Below are 25129 nucleotides of genomic sequence, written 5' to 3'. Positions count from 1 at the left end.
TTATTAAGGTCAGATGGGATATCCATTCATCCCACAATGACTTTGCAATAGTCTTTGGTGAAAGGCAAAAGCGGAAAATGCTAAATTTAAACCTTCCCTGAATTGCCAAGCCATTCCTTTTAATTCCACAAGCTCAAGAGTTTATTTTTGTAAAGCAATTTGCCTCACAGTAAGAGAGGAAATGTAGCAGTTAAAAGGTGAAACTGAGGTTTCAGTGTACAGCTCTGTCGCATATACTATAAGATCAGAAAATAGCTTCATTTCAGCATTTCATGTAAACTGGTTTAAAATACCAGCCAGTTCCATCCAAACCACAAAAGAACGCCATTCATGGGCATTTGATGATACTGGCACTGCGTTTAGCAGAAATACAGGCGCATATTTAATACACCTACACAGCCACAGAGATGCATACCAACATGGACACACTTTCCTCAAAATGTCATCAATTTTCAACGGAAAGCAAACATACATAAAGGATATGCACTGTAATGCTGGGTTGTTGTGGCGGGTTAATGCGTCAACATTGTTTAGCCCCCCTCTTACTGTAAATGTGCTCAAACAAGGTAACCACTCGTAGTTAACATACAGAAAAAGTGAACCCATGATGGGTGTTATACTGGAATTAAAACAAGTAAATCTCCACCAGTATGACCTCAAAGTGGTTGGCTAACTATCAACCATAATATGTATTAAGAATTTGTTTGTTTAGATTTATTGGTAAGCCATTCGAACTTTTTGAGAGCTGTATAACCCTCTAGTTATGTAGATGAATTAGCTGCTTTTACAAAGTTTGTTATCCAAATGTAACAAAAGAGTCACCAGGGCAGCAAAATTCAAACCGGCCACACCTCCAAACAAATGGTAATGGTAAATGGTTAATGGACTTGAGCTTATATAGCGCTTTTCTAGTCTTCCGACTACTCAAAGTGCTTTTACACCACATGTCACACCCACCCATTCACACACTGATGGTAGTGGTCGCTATGTAGTATCAGCCATCAGAAGTAACTAATGCCATTCATACACCGCCAACAGTGGGAGCAATTTGGGGTTAAGTGTCTTGCCCAAGGACACATCGGAAATGTTGCCCAGCTGGGGATTGAGCCCTTGATCTTCTGGTTGAGAGGCGGCGACTCTACCAACTGAGCCACAGCCGCCCCTAAAATATTACAACTAGATTACATAGGATGGGAATTGCTGATAGCAATCAGTGCTGGAAGCCCAACAACTTGGGCACATATTTTCATATGATCTGGGAATGTGCTATGGTGCATCCATTTTCATCCAACGTTACAATTCACTTAGCAGACGCTTTTATCCAAAGTGTTCGATCACATCAACGATTAAGTACAACACTAATCCAGTTATACACTGCCACTGAAGCAGAGGGAGCAACGCAGGGTTGAGTCTTGCCCAAGGACATGTTGCTCAGCTGGGGATTGAACACTCGACCTTTCGGTTGAAAGGCAATGACTTTACCAACTGAGCCACAGCCGCCCAAGACAGAGAGTTGCTTCAATTCAGAGACTAACACTAACCAAGAACAGTATCCAAATTATTTATGTTGCCTGATGCTGTAAGAGTTTTAATTTTCAGAAACACAGCAGTCGTTGTTTTTGAGCTTATAATCAACATCCGAAGAAGCCATTCAATTTCCCCAAAAATCTGAAATATGTCTTTGTTGTCATTAACGTAAAGAGAAATGTTGTAAACAAACATTTCCGGCTATTAATGGGACGCTGAAACTGAACATGTTTGTAAAATGTTCACATGAGATATTGCACTACAACCTCTTGTGATTTCTATGTGGTACAAAAATGCAGTAAACAATCAATAGAAAACTGTTGTCTGCAGGCAGAGATTCTCATTTCTCAACAGAACGTAGATATGAAAACATGTGATATGGCGACTATATTAGAGCAAAATGTGATTCCACATTAGCTCACAGTGTTGTTCTGTTACAGCATGACAGCATAACAACAATGATTTATGACAAACATCATATAAACGTGCATGATTGTGATTGTGTTTTGAGATGGATACATACACAGTGATTGGTCTATCCATCCATCTATCATAGCCCTTAATAGAGTAACTGAGACAAGCTTGGGTAAGGGCTATGGGGTTACACTACACCTTCTGAAGCGGAAATAATTTTTTTTTAATGGCTTTATTCTCTGTTTCAAAAGTTTTATACTCCACAGAACACTCACCACTAGCCACAAACTGCAAGGAAACGTCCACATTAGCTTGCACCTAAACACACAAAAGAAGAAGTGGATGAAGGAGAGGACTTTCACAAGCTGACAAGCCGAAGATTAATCCATCTTTCCCAGCCAGTCACTCCCACTCCCTCCCTCCTCCCATTTCTCCTTCCAGCCTCATTGTTTTCAATAAAGTGTCAAGACTGGACATTTTATAATCACATTTGTGACTTGGGATCTGGGATTCAGATGCAATCAATGTCTATTAGAATCACAGGGTTATTGATTGAAAGAGGAGAGATGGTGTGAGCAACGTCTCCCATTTCCATCCCCACTCTCTCCCTCACACATATTTACAGTGTGCCAAAGCTGGGATCTATATCGTACATTCCTGTTTACAGGTTGCAGTAACTGGAGCATCTTACTATTAGAGGAAATATTTATGTTATGTGTGTCAGACAGGCAGAGCGAGGGGATCAAACAACTGTATACCTGTGTTTTCTTTCAGCAAAATAAAACAGAGAATATGAAGGAAGGCTATAAAGTATTAATGGCAAGAAGGGAGCCGGGGAGTTTTGTGTTTTTCTATGTATACCTTACAGTACATTGTATATTTAACTCTACACAGTTAATTGTCTCTCTATGTATTTGCATGTATGTGTGCTTCTATACTGCAGCAACTGTCAGCCGGACTCTGTCGTGTTTCAACAAGGTGACATTTAGAGGACGCTTTTGCACACTGATGATGTGGCTCCTTAACATGCTGTTCATAACCTGCTTCTTGCATCTTCACCATGCAGGCCTTAAGAAGCTATACATCTGGATAGACATGTGTGTATGTATCTGCCAGAAACTGGCTCTGAAAAAATATTTTTTTTCATCATTAGTATTAATTTTGTATAATTTTTGTATAATAATTTATTAATTAGATATGACTGTAGATAGAGCAGGAAATCAGGGAGACTTGAACCCAGACCGCCTGTTGTTAGGACTAACAGCCTCCATACATGGGGAACCACCTAACTGCTAGGCCATCAGCACCCCCTGGCCCCCCTGTGAGGCTCATTTCCAGGTGGAGGAGGTCAAGTTCGGTGAGATTCCCTAAATGCAGAAGTCACTGATACATTGGCCTGTATTCGAGCTCTTTCTCTGTTAGCTTTATTGACAATGGTTTGCTCAGATGGGAAATCTGTTCAAAGGATCCAACTCTACGCAGATGATCTCTATTCTTCATACATGAAATTATAAATCAGGCTAGATAAACTATAGTTAAAAAACAAATGCTTCTGTGCACTCACTGTCACCCAAAGGTCATTTGGAGCTTTAGACCTTCAACACAATTGGAAAGAAATGGGGATATTTTGCGCAGCCTTATGAGGGATAAAATTACGTTGGAACAAGGGTTGGTTCTTGCCTCTTGGTCGAGAATTGGGGGAAGTTACCACGTCATTGAGAGTCCTTTCAAGTATAGAAGTCGAAAATGCATTTGTATGGGCATTTCTATATAAAGTATGTGTGTGTGTGTTAAACAGCTCCAAGTCCCAGGACGTCTCATTAAGTGTGAAGAATAAGAAAAGCTGGACACTTTGCTGCAGTCTGCACTCAGCATGCCAGTCACACAGCCGTTGCGTGTGTGTCGGTCCGTGGGACCGTCCTTTTGGTTGTGTGAGGGAATGAAAGTAGGAGAGAAAAGAACAGGTCATGTTTTTTTTTCAAGTTTTACAAATTCTGACATGGATTTATGTTCCCCACTGCTCATGCAGGCAAGCCCTTGGGGAAAGGGACAAATTCAACCAAAGAATCGGTACATCCATTGTTCAGAATGACACAAACACACACATTTTGCCACACAAATGGACAAGAACACACTCACAACCCTTAACGGGAAATAGCTTATTGACTGTTCAGTGTTTAAAGCCAACTTGTGTGTGAGAGAGGCTGTTGATTTAGTCACTGCACGCTGCTGTGCACTGTCTCCTTAATGGAATAATTGAGTTTGGGGCTTCTATTGACACAAGCAAGTATGTAAAAAGACACACACACACACACACTAATAAATGCAGATGGACAGAGAAATCTGTGGACCAAATTCATTGTGATCATTGATAAGAATCCCTTGGATTTGTGTTATTTGAATGGAAATGAAGCACAGGATTATGTTTGGTTACTGTCTTGGGGTGAGATGTGCGCGTTTCCATGAAATGGAATTTGCGGAAGTCATTTGTGAGACGACCAGGAACAACAAGGCATTAATGAGCGCCTGTTTGATTTGGGAATTGGAAAGTGGAACGTCTTCTCTTCACGCAGATTTGCTCTGTTTAGTAATAAAGTAAATACTCTTTATATGCATGTGTTTTTTTTTCTTTCTTCGGGCCCTTCTTCTTTCCATTTTTATATACTTTCATCCTTCTCCCTGCCTTGGGTTACCTTCATTCTTAATTCAATATTTCTGAGCCAAGGGAGACAAATCAGACAGTCAAAAGACAAAGAGGGTAAATGAAGGAGAAATGACATGAATCTTTTGTGCTGCTCTACCTCTCAGTCGATGAACGAGTGTGGGGAGGGGAAAAAAAACACAAACAAAAGCAAGATAGGCTGTGCTCTTCCATCTCTCCTCAGCCTCCCGACAACTCCACTGCAATCGATAATCAATCCCTAATCTCTCTTATCTCCCTCACCTTCTCTCTCTACCTCTTTTGCTGCATCCTCTCTTTCCTTTCAAGCCCCTCTCATGTCACCAGGTAAGATATCGAACCTGCTGGAAGGCTATCTAGACACAAAAACAAATGTGTTTAAGCACATACACTCACAAGTAAAATAACAGCTACTTAACACAACTCGTTGAGTCTTGTTGTTACTATAATGTCACCAGTCAACCAGCAGTGAAACCAGGAAGTTACTGTAAGAAGTTTGCCTTGTCAACAACAACTTAACATTCTTTCAGTTTTAAACAGATGGGATATAAAATATTAATTCAATGAGCCGTAGAAGGAGGATTTCTTTTACCCATGGACAGAGTCAGGCTAGCAGTTTCCCTCTGCTTCCAGTCTTTGTGCAAAGCTAAGCTAAAGCCTCCTTTTTCTGTACAGCCGTAAGAGTGGTAGATATATTTCCAAAGAAGGATCCTTTAGTGTAGTATAAGGCCATATTTACATCTTTATCTTCCCCATAATCAATGAAAATTACAATTATACAGAGATGAGATATACTGTACATCAAATCTTCTAGAAAGAGCTTCAGAGCTGTATCCTTTGCTGCCTTGTGTCTTCTAAGGAGGGTAATAAAACTGCACAGCCTCCACTAAATAATCATATTAATGTCCTTTTCTTTGAAATGTTCCAGAAATTATGTTTTTTTTTATTGGACAGCTAAAGGAAGTGTTTAGGTCTTATGCCAACATTTGGCATCAATACAGGGGTTAGTTGCCTCTAGTGTAGTAACAGGTGTGCAGGAAGCATGTAGCCTGTGATACCTGATGATAATGATTGCTTTTCAGCATGCTGCCTTACTTCAAACATCTCTTGGGTTTTGAAAAATAAGGAGGAAATTGTCCCTCCAATCCCTAATGGCGATGGTGTGGCATAACAACACCTTTACACAAAGATTAGATGCACTCAATTTCTTTCTATGGCCTTTTAATGAGTGTGGAGCTGCAGCCTTTGCAACATAGTTTCAGCAGCCACACACAAATACTGCCCATATTTTGGGCAGCTTCAGGGTCTGCTGCTTAAATGTAGACGCAATAAATCTACCTCTCCTTTACCTGTATGTTACCTCACAGGTGGATGTCGCTTTAGGAAACGTTAATCTTGCCCATATGGACACAATAAAAGAGAGAGGAGAGAGATTAGTGGATGAAGGCGGAAGGGAAATAAAAGAACAAATGGGAGACAAGAGGAGAAGGGGTTGAGGTTGCCAGAGATCGAAAAGCATTAAATCCACCCGCTTTTGTAACATATGGACCCCTGCTGGCCTGTGATCAATCCTACCAACTCTTCCGTACCTGCTGCCTGACTCTCCTGTATCTTATTCATGATTTGACCTCTTTTTTTTATGGAAGAAATTAAAAAAAATATGAATTACAATTATAAGAGGGAGGTGAAAATAAATGGAAGAGAAGAGAAAGAGAGAGGAGTAAAATCCCCCTTGTTACACTTTCACAGCTGGTTCAGGTGTTGGCAGGAAACTGAGTAAGAGCAGCAACACTGTCAGTGGAAGCCACCTGCTGTTCTGGCTGTGTGTGTGTGTGTGTGTGTGTGTGTGTGTGTGTGTGTTATCAGGAAGAAGAGGTATCCTACTCAACACCTGTCCAGCTGCCAGGTGCAGCCAATTCATACTTAATTGCTTATGGGAAAAACAGATTAAAGGGTATAATACTTTTAAGACCAGCTTCTTTCACATCTTGTAGGGTGTATTACTCATTGTGTGTGTGTTTGTGCATATGTGTGTAAATGCTTGTGATTGTGTATAATAGCAAGCACTTTGTGGTCTTTTTGGAGGGGTTTCATGATGTTGTTCACTCCATCTCAGATCTGTTTTCCTTTAGTCTGATCTTAGACTAGATTTGAATAACCTCTCCAATATCTGGCCGTTGTTTTACAACAAATATATTGTCTTAAAATTCTGTTATGAAGCCTCCCCTTCAAAATCCTGGCAGCAAAATTTGAATATTTAATTTGTCTATGCTCATAAAGTTTATCATAAAAAATCAATCAGCCCTTCTTTACATGTTACATTTAATTTTTCTGAATATAAGAAAGGGTTAACTGGGACAATATATGCGAATGTAAACAGTTAAACAGCTCTTCCTATCAAATCCATCCAGGAAAATAAAAGTTTCAGGCTTTCTTTTTTGTGGGTGTTGTGCAGCTGGTCAAATACATTTCATCTGATAGTCATTGACATTAAAAAGTAGCATCCCTAATACAAGCTGATCTGTAAACAATGACTCTACAACTGGCGTTATGAAAACTGACAGTCCTTGGCCTGCTTTAGCATCTGTTGCTATGGCAAAGGACTTACTGTAAAAGTAAATTAGAAGAACAGAACAAGTAGCATGTTTTGTGTTCACTTTTAGCCTTGAGGTTGATTGTTTTTGCGTCTTCAGGCGTTTAATATTCCAGCTCACACGTTTGAAAAGATTGCCTATTAAACAGCCAAAAAAACATATTTAGGTTCCTTTTGAGCTTAAATAAAAAAACATGTTACATCTGGGATTCTTCCGTCTAGAAAACAGTGTATCTGCCTGCAGGGAACACAATGTCTGTGTGAGCAGGCCATAATGGTCGCAAATCCTGCTGGAGCTGATGGCTGTGGGATTGAAGACAAAAACAATTAGTCCTGCTCAGAACTCTGAAGAAATCACGAGAAGACCAAAAGAACTTCTTGAGATTGAAAATAGTTTTTGCTGCCTCATCTCACTCAGTCTTAAATAAAAGGAAGGAGAGAAATTCAATGACAGCAGCCTCCAGAAGTGCTATGAAGAACGAGAAGAGGTGCCACAAACTGGATTTGGTCCAATAGCCTATAAATAAATGACTGTCCTGATTAAGTTCATTGTAAAGAGAAAAGGCACTCTGATGGTGGTCCTTTTTGGCTTTATCCCCACCCCTGTCCCACATCTCAGCTTATTTTAAATTCCAAATGTGGACACTTCAACCTCAAATCTTTTATTCATTGGTCTGATTGTGAAACACATAGGTGGTCTTAAGCGCTGACGGTCATTTCCCAAAAGTCATTGAGTGATTACAAATCTGCGAGGCGGAGTGGCTGCTTTAAATCAGGTAGATCTGACTCCTTTTCCCTTATTTCTCTCTCACTCAGATACCTACATCTGGAACACTTAAATCAGCTGGAATTTGGTTAAAATAGTTCAAATGTATACATGGTATCAAAGTTTAGAGTCGTATTGTGAATATAAGGTTTACAACTTGAATCCTTAAAATAAGCGAATTTGCTAGTTAGGACCTTATTTAAGAGGGTGGGGGCTCAGCCAATCACATTTTAAATGGATATCTGCCTGGCTCCGCACAAAGCAATGGCATTCAGTATATTGTGGCCTTAATGAGTATGATTCTGTTGTCAAATTCATTTTAATAGGTCACTGAATGGCAACTATACTCAGCATAGTTAGCATTTATCTAAAAAAAAATGTAAAGTTACCAACCCTTTTTCTTTTTTAAAGCAATGACTTTGGTGCTGAATGATCGCTATATTTGTTAACTAGTACCGTAGCTATCATTACGAAGGTAAACTCACCCTGGAGAGGCTCAAACAAATCTCCTGCAGCCAAAAATAGACGATGTCAGTCCACACTCAACATCCACAGCCTTCAGTTAGGATCAAATAGCGATCTTGTGGCTTATGATTAGTTTGCTGCATTTCTGATAAATACCGAGCCTAGCCACGTCCAATTTAAGGCCAATTTGAATATTATTTTTGCTGACATAATCACTTACATAAAACCAAATGACACTTTTACAGTCACACAAATGCTAACGTTCTGTCGCAAATAATACCTGAAGGGTCATAAATGTTTGCATTTCAACGATGATGGCTTCGCAATAAAGAATCGTTTGCAAGTATAAGAGTGCTCAAAACTTAATGAATTACAGAATCTTCCTGCCAATTCATCCCCACACACACACACACACAAAAAGTATAATTCTTGTCATTCAAAGTTTTAAATTACAGACCATAAAATGTGAGGTATTTATTTAATATTTTGTCAAGACATCTCCTTCTGCTTTCTAGCATAGCTTAGGCAGCAAAATATGTGCTGTTGTTCAAATACAACCTAGATTCTAGTTGTGCATTTCTTTTTTGTCTGTACAAGAAATCTAAAATATGAAAAAGTCAAAAGTGCAAACAGAAACTTTTGGAGAAGATCCCCTAACGTTAAGTTTGTGCAGAGATTTAGACATATGGTTGTAACAGCATATTTAATCTCGTGGGAAGAAAGAGACGCTCATATATAGAAAAGCTCACCCATAAAACATCAGTGGATCAAAGTGAGCAAGGAGAGAAACAGATGGAGCGGCTTGGTGAGAAAATAGTGCGTCAATAGACGTTTTTTTTTTGTTGTCCAATTCATGTATCTTAACAGGTGATTTCTATTCCTCTATATTTAAATAATGTCTGACTGAATTATTATGTTGATTTAAATGCATTGTGCGAATAGTACAACACATTCTACTTGAGATTGTGTGTTTTTTATCATTTGTTATCCTTGGTTGTCCCATTTATTCTTTACACGTACTACAAGCTAGGTGTAAGATTTCAGTTGTAACTATACAGTGGAACGATCTCAGCTGGTGCAACACCTTTAATGAAAGTAGTGTGTAAACTCCATCTTAGATTAGAAAGCACATTCAAACTAGGCTATGTTTGAACTTACAAATAGTTGATGCAACACAGTGTCAGTACCTCAAAGATTCATTATAGTATCCATGAGTCCTCTACATTATGTGTTTTGCTATTGATGTTTCCCTACAGTAATGAAACATTTAGCCTCTGGCTCTGTTCAAGAAGCAGTTCAAGTCTTACAATGATTGTCAGCTCAGGTGGTGTGTGTGTGTGTATGTGTGTGTGTGTGCGTGTGTGTTTTACAGTTCTGTTTCGATTACAATGTTCAGTAAAAGTGCTGAGCTCACAAAAACCAAGACACATCCTTTAGTATTTATGAACCTGCGATTTAAACACAATGATCTCACCGCACTGATAACATATTACCCAGTGTCCCCTTGGGCAACCCAAACACACCAAAAGGCACAACGCAGACACACACACACACCTCCAGGGTTAAACTCCTCCAGACGCTGATAAGCCAGCCCACAAAGCGTTAACACAGCACCATGTCTGCTCCATCAAAATCAATAACATGCCCCGGGGGGGCGACCATGTCGGCCATGTTTAGGAGCAGCAGCAGCAGTACAACACCACCAGCAGCAATAATAATAACCACGGTAATGAGCTCCAGAGAAAAGGTCAAGGCTAAACAAAAGAATTCCTCCTTATAAATATTGAAGTGCGATTAACATTAGCAGTCCTAATTAAGCCATCAGTCTTTGCCCCGTGAAAAGGCCTTTGATTAGTCGACACTCAGGACGCTGCTCTCCGCTGAAGAGCGACTCTGCGGGGCCTGATGGGAAAGATATGGAGGAGAGGGTGTGTGTGGGCTGGGGGGAGGGATGTGTGTTGGAATAATTTAAATATATATCGTTGCAAATGAACTTCAAGGAGTTAACCGAACCTTCCTCTAAGTTATAAAGACATAACTTTGAATATATGCAAATGTCATGCAAATAATGTGAGGAAATGGGATGTTGTTGCTGATAATTTGTCAAGGGTGTCATTATTTCATCTGTTTTTAGAATAGAATTTATACTTTATTGATCCCGCGAGGGGAAATTCGTTTTTACACTCTGTCTAGTAAACATGCTACACAAACATGAACTGAAATACACACACATGCACAAACAGGATCCTGTGGACATGCACTAATGGAGAGGTCTCAGAGTGAGGGGGCTGCCCACGGCAGGCGCTCCTGAGCTTGTGGGGGGGGGGGGGGTTAGGTGCCTTGCTCAAGGGCACCTCGGCAGTGCTCAGGAAGTGGCCTGGCACCTCTCCAGCTACCAGACCAATTTCCGGACTTGGTCCGTGCCGGGACTTGAACCGGCGACCTTCCGATTACCAACCCAAGTCCCTACAGACTGAGCTACTGCCGCCCAGACCTATAACTCAGACTTATAACTCTTTTGTTGGACCCATGGCCACTGGTGTGCTTTAAGATGTATTTATCTATTATGTATCCATTATTAATCCTGCTGTAATCCCTGTATACTTAAACTATGTAAAAGCATTTACAGTTAAATAATAGAAAAAATGTATTTGATACTTTTACTTATTATATTATGAATTCTGTTTCCTAGCATTTAACCCTTGATGTTGGCATCAATAAAGATGTAACTGTTCTTAAAGCATTTTGAGGAATTAAAGTTTTTACCCCATAGATGTGGAAGTAACTCGTATAATAATTCACACTTTTAGTAAATACATGATACAGGAAGTCTAATACCTGTTCCTGTATGATGCAGCAGGGGAAAATGTCCTACCTCAGAACACCTGCCAAACTGCTCAGCACTGCACTCTCAGACTTTAACTTAGCGTCATGTAAACAGATGTTAGCCTGTGGACATCACAGCGCTCAGTGGTTGGCAAGGCCACGCGCAGCATGAAGGTTCACAGATCAAGTATTCACCCCAGGCAGACTCCTCTGTGTGGAGTATGTATCTTTACACAGAGATTTTGATTTCCACTTCCTGTCAGATGGAGGGGTGACAACTTGTCCTGCATGTTTCCACTCCCAAAATGTGTGTCGGAAAAAGACTCCCCATAGGTATGAAGTTTTAAAAAGTGGAACAAGCAGCTTCTAATGAAACTGACTGAGATTCAAGTATGATTTTCTTTTTGGTTTTAAACATCACAAGAGTGTCAAGAAGTGTTTTTCTTCACTGTAAAATAGAAATTCATCTTTATCTACTGACATGACAGAATTAAATGCAGCATTGTTTTTTATTTCTTCTTTTAATGATTGAGAAACTAAGGACTTGTATTTGAAAAAACCTGAATTAAGTCTTGTATAAATAAATAAAATACCGTTAAAAACTGGTAAATCTAGTGTGGTTTATATGAAAGAGCGTTTGTTAAACTAGAAACTGTAAAATCCAGATAGTGTCTGTGGTTGGGTCATATTATGCGTTGCTTTTTTTTCCTAATTTTTCCTTCAAGTTTAAATGTCACATTTACATTGAACATGAATTTCAGTCGCTTAAATGGTGTTCTAGACGTTTTGGCTCTATCTAAGTTCTGAGTATAAAGAAGAAAACACTAAAATGGGACTACACATTTTTTATAGTAAAAAAATTTTTATGTCCACACAAGACAATCGATACAGCATCAAAGTGTAATGCTTAGTACAACACTAACAATAAGTCCTGCAGACTGACGCAGTGTTGTTGAGGTGTTCTTGTCCCCTGGGTTGTAAGCAGATGTTTGTATGAGACGGTGTATTAGTGTGTGTGTGTGTGTGTGTGTGTGTGTGTTCACTGATGATAACTCCATGATGTCACCGTCCCAGTATGACCCAGTCACAGACATCAGATGGAGATAATCATGTTTGAGTGTGTGTCTGTGTTGCAAATGCCTTGAGGCTACTTATACAAGCGCTGGGGACAATAAGGTCTCGTACACAATATGCATCACTGTGCCTCTGTGCGTAGATGTGTGTGTGTGTGCGTGTGTGCGCTTTCATTTGAACTAACTCCTGTTTGCCCTCCAGCCCTTCGCACACAATATATTTGTATGTAAAGTCATATTGTAAATAACAATTGTGCGTCTCTGTATTCACCTACATATATTTCTATTTGCAGGTGGGTGTTTTTTTGTACTGAACTGTTCACATGTCTTTGAAAAGGCTGTACAAGTGTGCATGTGCAGGTCTCAGAAAGGACAATATGAGCTGTACGCTGTAAATAAAAGGAGCCTGCTCACCCGAATGTACTGGACTTGAAGAAAAAAATTAACAAGAGAATCACTGAAGGCCAGCAGCACATCCTGCCGCAGGAAAGCAGCCACAGCACGAGTTGTCAGTGTAAAGTAATTTAAATCCTCTTCTGAAGGATGAGAAAACATTTCTTTTTTTTTTTCTTTTACAGTTGTGGGGATTAGTTTTAACTGGCTCCTCGCAGGTCACGGCTATACAGGCTTATGCAGGGCCATGTAACAGGTTTAGTAGCCACTGGATTATGGCACAGTCATATGCTGCTCTTACATGTAGGGAGCGTCTAACCTTCACATGTGAGGAACTTTTTTCTCCTGGATGTCTTGGTTATAGGCCTAGTGTTAAATCAGTCTGCATCAGCTAACCAAGAACTCATAGAAACTTTTTGTAGATGTGAAAGTGCTTCTCATACTTTGAATAAATGGGATATTTTTTTAAAACAAAAAGTTTGTGTCTTAAAATATCTGCATTGTAATCTGGACACGACCTTTGGTACCATGTGGGGTTTAGTGTTACAGCAATAGAGGATACACCAGCTGGTGATAGGGGTTTGTCAACTTAGGAGGATTTTGCTATTGCAATACAGTATCCAGTGACCAAATTAGAACTACCTACACTATTATAAAGTTAGGTTTCTATGATATTGGTACACCATGGAAAAAACAACAATATATTCAAATACAAAACAATAGACTCTGTGAGTGACACTATGCAGATAAATGATTGCAAATGGAATATACAGTAGTTCCAGAAAAGAAAAACAGGACTAATTAACTAAGAGCTCCAACAGAATTATACAAAAACAGAACTGCTGTTCCTTTTTGTATGTGAGGAAGGCATCACAACACAAAATAAATTTGATCATTTTCCCCCAGAGAAATAAAAAAAAAACATTTTCTTGCCTTAAAAAGACGAGATGTCAAACAAAAAACGTAAACCTTCATTGTAAGTGATGGAAATGTCCTCATTTGCAAACTTCTATCTTACTGTTTTTCTGATTCCAGCCCTCCAGTGTGCCAGTTTTTTAAGTTAAGCAGCCCAGATAACAGCTAGAGAGATTAGTTGCAATATGTTGATTTCTTTTTTACTCTGAACGACACACTTAAAACTTGCAATCTGTTACTTTCCTCACATAGTAACTTTAGTCTTCAGAACTTTTTATTTTGCCTGTGGGAAGAAGCAGCGGTAGAATAAACGACATGATCGACTGAACACGGCATGGAAATGAATTATGCTAAATGGACACAATCCTATGAGCCTCATATAAACAAGGGATGTAGAGGCTGTATTACTTTTGCAGTAGAAAAATAGAACCATTGCTGGAGCGGACCAAGCAAACCAAGTTTGTGGATGTGAGTTAGAGTGTGTAGTGTGAGCTCGTGGCCTTCAAGGTCACCCTTCTCTCCTGCTGGTTCTACTGTCTCCTCAGCAGGGCAGCTCAGGGCCTCATTACAGCTCACTTTATCTCTGGAGGGAAACTGAGAGTCAAAGTCAAGCTCTCACTCACCCACTGCCTCCGTCTCCATCTATCACACCACTATATCCACCATAGCTGATGTCAAATATGTCTGACAGTGTTTCTTTGTCTTCATGTCTTTCCTATTTATTGAATTCCTTCACTAATTTGAAATAGTTATTTTTAATCATAAGCAAGTGTGTGCTTTATATACTATCAAAGCCAGTCTAATTACCTGTTGTCTTCATTACAAAACACCTTCAAAATAAAATGCTGTTGCAGGGTTAAATGATCTTTAGCAAAGAGAACATTCCTGAAACTTGTGTATAACGCTGCAGATCACTTTTTTAAACAAAAGGTTTACTTTCACATTGTTACGACAACATCGTGCATTACAGAAGGATAGACGGCTTCTTGTTTCACTTCTTTTCAGTCCTCAACTTGCAGCAGGTTTACAAAATGTGTTGACATACAGCAAAAGTAAAAGTCAAGAGTCATTACTGAACAGCTTAGATATTGATCGGCTAATTGCTACCAAAGTAAAGTGAAAGAAAACGGCAGCTTTTCAGAGCCATGCTGGCTGATTCCTGTTTCAAGTCTATTTTGCTAAGCTAGCTAAGATAACAAGCTACTGCCTGTCATGTCTTATGCACAAATGTGAAAGTGGTATGATCCATTCACTGACAGCCAATGGCGTAATTCCCAAAACATCAAGCTGTTGCTTTAAATGTTACAGTTAAGCTAATGTACACTACAGTAAACTGGCATTAGCTCAATCATCACTTAGTCTGACTCAGTCCAGTGGAACTTTCTTTGCCACGGAGCAGCTCTGCTTCAGTAAAAAAGTGTCATTATCAAAACATCAGTCTGCCCTAAAAAAAAAACAACAAAAAAAAGGAAGGTAGCAGCACTTTCTATCACACAGCCACTAACTCACTCCCCCAGCAGCAGAAGTTCTCGCTGGAATGAAACAGAATTTTTATGGTGCCAAGCAGACAGACAGTAGCACAGACTGAGAGAAAAAAAGAGAGAAGAGAGGTGCAGACTAAAACAAAAAAGTACAAATAAATAACAGCAAGGGAGAATAGCAAAGGGGAGTGTGAGGGAGATATAAATCGTAGCTGGGTGCAGGGCTGCAGGGAGGCCGAGCAGCTGATGAATAGAGCCATCAGCCAAAGCAGAGGCTACAGAGCAGCATGCCATCTGCCTGCCCATTACTAGAATAGAGTGTATGACAGTCTACTCTCGTCTGCAGGCCCCACTGGCATCACTGGCAATCAAGAACATTTCTTTTTTTGTGTGGTTACTTCTTCTCAATCCAAAAGGAAAGAGGTGTCCTTTACCACATTCTCATTGTGGCTGCTGTTGTGTCTTTAATTTGTGTGGGTGAATGCATTCGTCGAGCGCTTGTATCTATTTGAAGCATATTGTGGTGAAAGTGCGCGTGTGTGTGTGTGTGTGGGAGGAAAGGGTGTCCCTCAGAGAAGAGTTATAGCAGCGTGGCAGACGCTTCACACCTCATTGGCAAGCGAGGAGAGCCAATCACAGCCAATAGATCCGCCCCTCAGGCTGGCTCAGTATCCTTGATGAGTTAGGGAGCGAGGCGAAGAATGAAAGAAAGTTAAAAAAAAAAAAAAAAAAAAAAAGTACGAAATGGAGCAGAAGGAGAGCGAAGCAGAACAAAAGAACAAAAAAAGGGAGTCAATGCAGACACAAGAATGGGGATAGACTGTGCAAAGATGCACTAAAAAAGCACAAAGACGCACAGACAGAGAAAAAAACTTCAGAGTGAAAAGCTAGTGGTTTCTTCAGAGGTCATCAAATCAAGTGTGATGAGCCATCATGGCAGAGGATGTTGTCTTTGGTATTGCAGAGTTGAGTACATTCAGCTTTTTAAATTTTTTTTTTAGAGAAAGACGCAATATATGACTGAAGTATTGTAAAAGCATGGAAATGACCTCATTGAAATTAAATTGCAGCTTCAGCCTAATCGTTTTATGCAGTCCACTCAGGGAAGCGGTATCTGTGGCAGTAACAAAGTTTTACTGTTTGAACAGAGACAGATGGTACAGAGCACTTCCAGAGACAGAAGAAGAAGCCATACTGACAGCAGCAGATATAAATAACGGTCAGTGTAGCACACTCTTTATAGCTTGTTGCAGACGGTTAGAATGCAAATGTGCATGCTTGTGACTTCCAAGTCATTTGTTTTACTGTGGAAACACTGTGTTGTTGATGTGTCAAGCAAACTCTTGAAGTTCTAAAACACTTTTCATAGATGTTGAGCACAAAAAGACGAGACAAATATTTATTCTTTTAATGTGTGAGTCGTGAAAGTGCTAGCTTCATTAATGCTTGGCAGAGAGACTAGAGAAACAATCACGTTGACAAAAGAACTTTGGACTACATTGCAACAGATTTTCGACCTGCAAGAGACAGATCTTTTAAGGCTTGTACATATTTTAGATTTTCCAATTTCACTTTTTCTTCTTTTTTCTTTACCGTCATTTCCTCGGCTGTTTCTTTTGTTTTTTTCATCTATATACTGAGTTCCCCCCCCCCTAGCTATCCCCTCTATAAGAGACAAAAAAGAAAGAATTCACCTTCCCATGACCTACCTTTAACTGCATTTCCAAAGATGTCCTCCTCATTGTGCACCTGCTTCATCACCTCTACCCCTTCAGCCCTCGACCTCTGGGACCCTTTAAACTGCCTTATGCAGCTTCACCTCGGGGCTTATCAGCAGCCACTCAGCTCAAGGACATCTCGCACTGTAAAAGTTTGTTTCCATTTAGCTCTTTCTGTCACTTTTGAACACGTACTCCTTTATTTATAAAGAAAATAATCTCCTCCTACATCAAATTCTCATTACTTCTACCATCTGATAAATGGCAGATTTCAACAATTCAGGAAGCGTGCATCTACATTTTTTGCTAATTTTGCATTACATTAATAACACATTGTATTATGGCCTTACATACAGGGATAAAAAGCACTTCTAACTCTCTCTTTAGGTTTTTTAGGTTGTGGTGGCTGCCTTAAAAAGTGAAAGGTGAGCCCCATGATTTAGTTTCATGGTTCTCGAATCAACTTTTCATTATATCAGAAGGGAGTCAATCTTATTAAAGACAGAATACACCGTTAAATCATTTAACCTGGCCTGCTTTGCAATGGGTCAGAGAGAAGAAATCAGAAAAAAAAAATGGGGGGAATAGACAGAAAAATGTTGGTCAGCTCTATAGCAAAACACCTGCCGAGAACTCCAATACCCATTATCCCCAACCTTTAGAAAATCCCCCCAACCCACACACACACATGCTGTAATAGAATTCAACCCCTCACCCCTTCTCGACTCCAAAAGTCAAAAAGCAGAAGGACAGCTGACTGACACGCAGAGGGGGATTAGTCACAATGAATCACATGCTTGCACGCACACACACTCTTTCCCCTCCCTCCACAACACACACACAATTTCTCCTTCTGATGCAGATTGAAGATACAGTCTACTGTGACATCACCTGCCTCTGCATTAAACCCAGACGGTGTCCCTCTGACGTCGCCTCACATACACAACATACAAATTGTATGGATGGCTGCATTACTACCCTACTCTCACACACACACACACACACACACACACACACACAAATATAAGGAGTGTGTGTATATCTAGTTAAATCCAACCCAGAGAGTCTGGCAGAGTGCAGACAGCGTAGAGAAGCCATCTCCTCTAAGGAAACATTAGCCTTTGGAGACTGAGCAGAAAAGAAACACTCTCCAGAAGGGAAGAAGAGGAGGAGAAAGTAGATAAGTGACAAAGGGGGGGCCGAAGAAGAAAGAGATACAGAGCGATAAAAGAAAGATAGAGACATTGAGAGAAAGATAGATTACAAACCTGAACATCTGGGATGAATATTTCCCCTATGCTCCTGTCTCTCTCTCTCTCTCTCTCTTGGGCTCGTTCACTCCGTTTAGCAAACTGTCGCTGTGACAAAGCAGGGGCCGCGTATCCATCAAAAATGTACAATGCTTGCTGTAATTAGCATAAAACACACACACACACACGCACACACACACACACACACACACAGACACATACACACACGAGAGAGACACAAAGCCCACTGAATATTTATGGAGAAAAAAAAGTTCAACAACAGCCCCTGCATCGCTTTGTCTTTTATTTCCTCTGATTACACGTTGTCACAAGTGTTGGTCTGGATGAATGCTCAACACGCACATTGTTACATTATTAACAGAAAGCTAACTCACACAAACAGATGCAAAGAAGAAACAGATGCTAACACGTGTATAAGTGTACATGATAGTGAATAAGGGACCGGGAATGAATACATGATTTATTGGTAACAGAATAGGACTGCCTTATCTGAAAAAATAGACTTGTAAGGTGTTGAAGAGAGGATGGGTCTGTGACAGAGGTGCTGATCGTGTTCATGTTCTTTAAGTCGGCCTAGCTCAGGCCTGCTGGGTTCCGTCGTTCTATGCTGTCTGTCCTAAATGGATGACGTAGTCGCTGCTTCCCCACCAACTCACAGGAGAGATAAAAACAAAAGGTTTAAGAGGAGAGGGAGGAAAACAAGAAACAAGGGTGTCTAAGTCTCTCTGAGGGTGCTGTGTTTGGTGTCTCTAGTCTGGTTCTCCACAGGGGGTTTTGAGGGTTTGTGTCTTGGTGCTGACTCATTCCTCACTTCCTCCACTCTGGTTTGTTCTGTCTGTCTGTCAGTCGGTCGATAATAAGTAATCCCACACCATAAACTCTTCGTTGTGCTGTCTTTCTTCCACTCTCCTTTCTTTAACCGCCAGTCCTCAACTTGTTCTGCAGACAAAAACAGACAAAAAGTGCATTAGAGGAACAGCACGGCAAATAAAAAAATACTCCACAGAGAAAGAAAAAAACCAAGATAGAGAGAGAGAGAGAGAGAGAGAGGCCTGAGAGCGCAATAAAAAACAGGAAGAAGGATGGAGAGAGTGGGGAGAAGTAGAGAAAAGACCTGAGGGCAATGGATTCCATGTTAGCGATAAGTGCAACCACAAATCCCCAGCACTCTCTGTCAATAAGCATTTGAACTGGGCGACAGCAGCTGATGCTGCTGAAGAAAGCTGCCCAAGAGGAGAGGAGGGACAGGGGGGGGAAAAAACACAAGAGGGGAAAGAAACAAGGGACACAAGTGAAGGGGACTGGGAGACAGAAAGTAAGGGGAAAAGATATCTGATTTCGTCACTGACCATCTGGTGTTTTGGACAATTTGTGGATCTTTTCAGTAAAATGTAATTTCTGCAAAGGAAGCTGTTATTGACAAACGTTTGAATACTGAAGAGTAGAATCAAAATTAAAACAAGGAGCAGACTTTGAAGAGATCACTTCAAGGGTAATACCTGGCCTGCGTACCTGAACTTCAGCCTTATATTGGAAGCTACAGGATCGTTATGGTAACTGTTGTTTGTTTGTAAAATATGAATTAGATATAATGGTGGAATCTACTTTAGAATCTCATCGCATCCATGCAACTTCTTCTCTCTCAAAATTGAATCTGAAGCAACAGTTTGGTGTGAACAGTGTGCAAGGTTGAATTTTTTAACTGAGCAAAAAGTCAATATTTATTTAATAATATCACTGTGTCAGGATTTCTCCTTCCAAAGTTAACAATTGCATAACAATCCCAGTTCTCCTTTAATGACACATCTTGAGGTCAGAGCCCGGTGAAGAAGCGAGCTGAACAAGCTGCAGATTTGGGTGATACTTCTTAGTGAGTTTTACCCCTAGAACCCACTTTCACCTTGTGTTATTATATGATTATACACTATCATCTTTGGTTTCAAAAACTGGTTATAAACATAGAGTAGTTTAAGAGAAAACGTTTTCACATCTCTGTAATAATTGATCAGAAAGATGTCTGAAACAGATCTTTAAAACCAAAAGGAAGAAAAACAGTGATGCAAGATTTACAGATGTCTGGATGACACACTGAACCACTCAAAAATGATTTATCAAGACCCTTTTTTTATACAGTATCAATATTCCCTTTTATTTCCATCCTTGCAAACTAAACACCTACTGAAACCACAAACAGCGATCCAGCTTGCTCCCTTCGAGAGTAAAAAGGAGACGAAGGGGTCAGTCTAAAAATGAAGAGGAGAAGGAAAAGATAGGAAGCGAGAGGCGCTCATGCGGCGAGAATATGGAATGAGGAAGCAGGCAATGGATGGCGAGATTGGCCGGCTTGATAAACTCTTTTTTCATAGAGGGAGAGAGAGAGAGAGAAAAAAAGAGACTTTATCTGTCCTTCGACTGCCTCTTCCTCACAGTTTGCTATCTTAAGTGCTGAATGCATTAGAAATGTGACGAGGGATGAAGGGATAGTGGATGGAGGGAGTGAGGAAGGACCGATGGCGGAGCACAGAGGGCACAAAACAGAGCGGGATTTGGTCTAAATGTTATCACTGACTGTGGCGATAAGACGCTAATTATCAGTGACAAAGGCCTGGATGTCTTGGCTGAATCCAGTTGAGGGGTCAATATTGTTTAACTGAGATTTGGGGGATTTTTATCCTCCAAGAGATGCCATCTTGGACTTCTCTATCTCACCACGGTGCTGCAGTTTTATTTTTTGTGGACTTTAGGATTTGAAGGGGAAGGACAAAGAAGGGGATTTGGCTGTTTGTAAACTGCTATCAAGTGAGTTTTTTTCCAGAAAGGGCGAGGAGATGAGAGACGGCTTTTAGAGGTCACGTTTGGATTTTCTGACCTCCAGATGTCAAAGTCACGTCCTTTAACATTTGTTCTTCCTGCCTGGCTCTGATAAAACTGTGTAAACATCCTAATCATGAAGCTCCATCGGCACACATCCATCCAACTTTATCCCTTTGTTTCTTTTCGTCTTGAAAATTCTACATATTATTCCTTTAAAGCCTTATCACAGAACTGTTTGTCTTTTTTGCGCTTAATGACTTTAAAAGTCAGTCTCACACGGATAAGCCACAGAAAAACAGGAGTGTGTGCTGTGATTGCCGCAGGGTGATAAACACGGAGCGGATTACCATATCATCTCAGGCTCGCTTCTAAACAATTTACAACATCATAACAGCATCCGGACGGTGAACGCACGGTTGCTGCATCATGACGAGGCTACAGGTATCTCTCTCTAAAACACACGCCCACAGATACACACACAATGAATAAAACATTGTGCAATTTACATGATGTATAGCTTAAAAATCTGCCAGCATCTGACTTTCAGATCTAATATGAATACCCACATGAGACATAAAACTCAGTTTCCTTCATTTCCGGAAAAACAATGTAAGAAAAATCTAATAGAAAAAGCCCCATGAATGTAAATTAAGACTTGTTGGGGGGGCGATGGATGTTACATACCACAAAGTGAGAGAGGGGGAATCAAGTTAATATCAACCTGAGTGACATTGCAATCACAATACAGTGTGTGACCTGGAGAGACAGAGGGCAAAAAAAACATTTACACTTGGCAATGAAAGCGCCGGAGAGGACGGTATCCAACAAGCAGCGGCTACTCCTTTGGTCTGATTACATTAAAACACACACACGGAGACAGCCGGGGAGAACGCCGGTGTCAGCAGGTATTATGGAAATAGATTGTAAGGTTTAAACTGCCTATTTAGAGTTAGCTTTATTCAGGCGCCAGTGGCACAGTGGAAATTATATTCTCCTGTCTAAAAGCAAGGAGCCGGCGCATGTAAATGGATGCCAGTGTGTATGTGTATACTTTATTAATTCATTTATACATTTAAAAGGGAATGGCTGCTCTACATTTGCTACCATACACATCTATGGAACCATGACGTAAGGCTAACACACTACTTTGTAATACACGTATCAGTTGAACTGAAAGCTACACTAAAAGATTAGGAGCCACTTTAACTTACAAATCATCTGCCTATGAGGGTGCATGTATGTACTTTTCATTCTTTGCAGAGAGGGGAAAAAAAGGATTATTTTTTAAGTGTTTTGATGCATTCAAGTTTTGGTATTTTCCTCACGTTGGTTGCACGCACTATAATCCTCATTCATTTCACTTGACAAGCATAGACACAGAAAACATTCATATGCAAAAGATGCAAGTGACAGGTGTAGCAAATGATGCTCAAATGAGATATGAAGAGTGACTAAATACGCACCTGTTTTGCGTTGTTGACACACTTTAGGTAAAGAGCGGCAATGTTGGAGCAGTTGAGGGTTTTTCCGACGTTCTCTTTGTAGCATGCCAGGATCTGGCCCTGCAGGTCTGTGCACACTGGATACATCTCGTACTGCCTGCGAGAGCAAGAAGGGGGGGGGGGGGGAACTAGTGTGAAAATGGCGCAAAAAAAGAGGATTAGTGTTAGATGTGATAAAAGTGTTAAAATAAAAAGAGTTCAACGCGATAGTGAGAATAGAGTGGCAAACGGTCAAGATGGACATAAATTGAGGAAACATTGGGAAATAAAGATTGCAATGCCGTGACATTAACATTATTAGGGGCTGCTGTGGCTCAGTTGGTCGAGTCGGTCTTCTCTCAACGTGAAGGTTGGGGGTTTGATCCCCAGCTCCTGCAGCAACCTGTCCAATTTTGTTGTTTTAATCTGTTTCCTCTGATTGTTTTATTCTTTATCCATTGGTGGTTTTTATTCTTTGTACATCGTTGTATCTTTGGTGACCTTAATGATTTTCTTTTCATTCCTTATCATTTGTGGTTATCTTGTTGTATATTACCCCACCTTTTTTCATTTTTAATCATGGTCTTTCTCAAATGTATCTTTTATTTTATTTTCATTCGTGAAGCACTTTGTAACCCTGTTTTGAGACGTGCTATATAAATAGTTGATTATTATGATTACTGTTATTCCAGTCCACACAACACCTCAAGTAACAATTAAACAAATGCTGTATCTGCTGGGAGGAGAAGGGTCATGGTCAATCCTCCTGTGATGACCTCACCAATGTGTGCATTACAACATATTGACAAAGGCCAGAGGGACACTCTGAAAACAGACAATAAGAAGTGTCACACAGTGGCCAATATTGGATATATAACCTAAAAAGAGAGATCCATCAGATCCATAGGACTGCATAGGAGAGAAGCTATTTCTGCAAATCAATTTACAATGCAGACAAAACAAGAGAAAGGGAATGGATGAATCTAGGTAAGCAATAATGCTAACTTGTTACAACATAATGAAGATTGTGATGGAGTTAGAATAATTGGCAAGCTAAGTGTTCCTTCCTGATCATTAAGTTACAGTTTACTTTAAAAAATAAAGCTTTACAGAGAGCGGCGTATTGACTAGTCTATTGGAGCCCCAATGAATCCATCCGTTGATTCAGGAAGGCTCTCTGAGAGTGTCGTTGAGCCATTGAATTCACCTTGAGCTGATTGAACTACCTCACTGAACCTTTACAATCCAATACGAGGTTGTAGTACTTTGTGGATGTTAACCTGCCTGGTTATTGTATACACATTGCTAACTTTGCTTGTCTGTCCTTGAAACCTGCTATATACTTAGCACAAGAAACATCCAGAGGCTAGCACTCCTAATTGTAGATGCTATGATAACTTTGGTGCACCTAAATGGGACTCTTACGTTGGATGTATGGAAGAGTTGGATAGTTCAGTCACTCTATGAAGTATCAACTCTGGTGTCGCACCCAATGTTAACTGCTTTTGTCTGTCTCTTCACACGCCCCATAAAAACCAATAATGATGACACATGCACATGCTACGGCTATTATGCTAATGGCGGTGTCATCGTTTTGTTCACACCAGTGGTCAGGACACTCCATCTGCCTCACTAAACGCCTTGCATGAGTGTGAAAGAGAAAAGAGGGGTTTTTGCCCGTCAGCAACTCTGCTGATCTCAAAGGAATATTGGGGGATGAAGCCGAGGCCCCATAGTCAGTATCTGATGTTTGATTAGCCCCCCAGAGAGAGGAATTACCCCCATCCTGTTGGATACAACGCAGGGGACTGGTGGCACAGGTCATTAAACGGGGTGACATGCAGCAGGAAGCTGGTGCGGTGGAGGTGCGTACATATGTGCATCCCCACATGGTCATATATGTTAAAGGAGGCCGGGAAAATTCTATAGTCCTTGTAAGTGCGTTCCACAGCTACCACCGTAGTGGGATTTATCAATACACTTAATCATTCACCAACCATTAAAAGTAACCAGACAGGGCCAAAAGAAACACTTTAGTACAGAGCCAGACTCGCCAGGTCCCTATGTCCAGTCTTAATGCTAAGCTAGTCCAACTGGATGTTAATTTCAACTTCTACATGAACTGTCCAGTCACAATTCTCATCTGGCTCTCAGCAATGACTCAAACAAGCATATATAGCAAAATGTGAAACAGAACCTTTACATTTTGGCCAATTCAGCAGAAGAGTCCACTGCTGTGTGTCTAGACTGCAACATTGTGCCATTGGGTATGGACAAGAATCTGCATTTGTGAATCCACATGGGAGAGATTCAGTCATTTGCTAGCAGGCATGACAAGGCCATTGCTCCGCGTCAGGGTATTGAACGATGACAGCAGTGCTAGCAGAAATCGCTGCCATCCTATTCCTATGGATCCTGACGCTCATTTATTACCGCCTATGGGCATCTGCAGGGACGAGAGGAGCCACACACACCCACTAATTACTTTCTTAAGCGTTTGCGTTAATGCCAGGTGCATCCTGCTGATACAAACCACTGTGTTTATCACCAGTAATGGCCTCTGAGAGAAAGAGAGAGAGAGGACAGAGCATGAGAGGGGGGGAGGGTGGGAGCGAAAGAAGGGGGCGGGGGGGGGCAGAAATGAAAGCAGTATTTCTTGATGAGGAACCAGACATTGGTACTCCTATTTTTGTTCACTCTCTGATTCTTTCA

The 25129-nt window shown here is 40.6% G+C and overlaps 1 protein-coding gene across 3 annotated transcripts in view; it reads right to left on the bottom strand.

Annotated features, from left to right (window-relative positions):
- Positions 1-18388: 18388 nt before the first annotated feature.
- chchd3a (coiled-coil-helix-coiled-coil-helix domain containing 3a) overlaps positions 18389-25129 on the bottom strand; it is a 62764-nt gene continuing 56023 nt past the window's right edge. For all 3 annotated transcript variants that reach the window (XM_061029420.1, XM_061029421.1, XM_061029422.1), the window contains 2 exons: positions 22400-22535; positions 18389-19061 (listed from right to left, as the gene is read on the bottom strand). In XM_061029420.1, coding sequence (XP_060885403.1) covers positions 19038-19061; positions 22400-22535 — 160 coding nt within the window. In that variant the 3' untranslated portion in view covers positions 18389-19037. The remainder of the gene's footprint in view (positions 19062-22399; positions 22536-25129) is intronic.

The sequence above is a fragment of the Labrus mixtus genome, chromosome 22 (assembly GCF_963584025.1).
Source record: "Labrus mixtus chromosome 22, fLabMix1.1, whole genome shotgun sequence".
Classification (NCBI taxonomy): domain Eukaryota; kingdom Metazoa; phylum Chordata; class Actinopteri; order Labriformes; family Labridae; genus Labrus; species Labrus mixtus.
The sequence above is the reverse complement of the archived record's forward strand: the minus strand, read 5'-3'. Positions and strand labels throughout refer to the sequence as shown.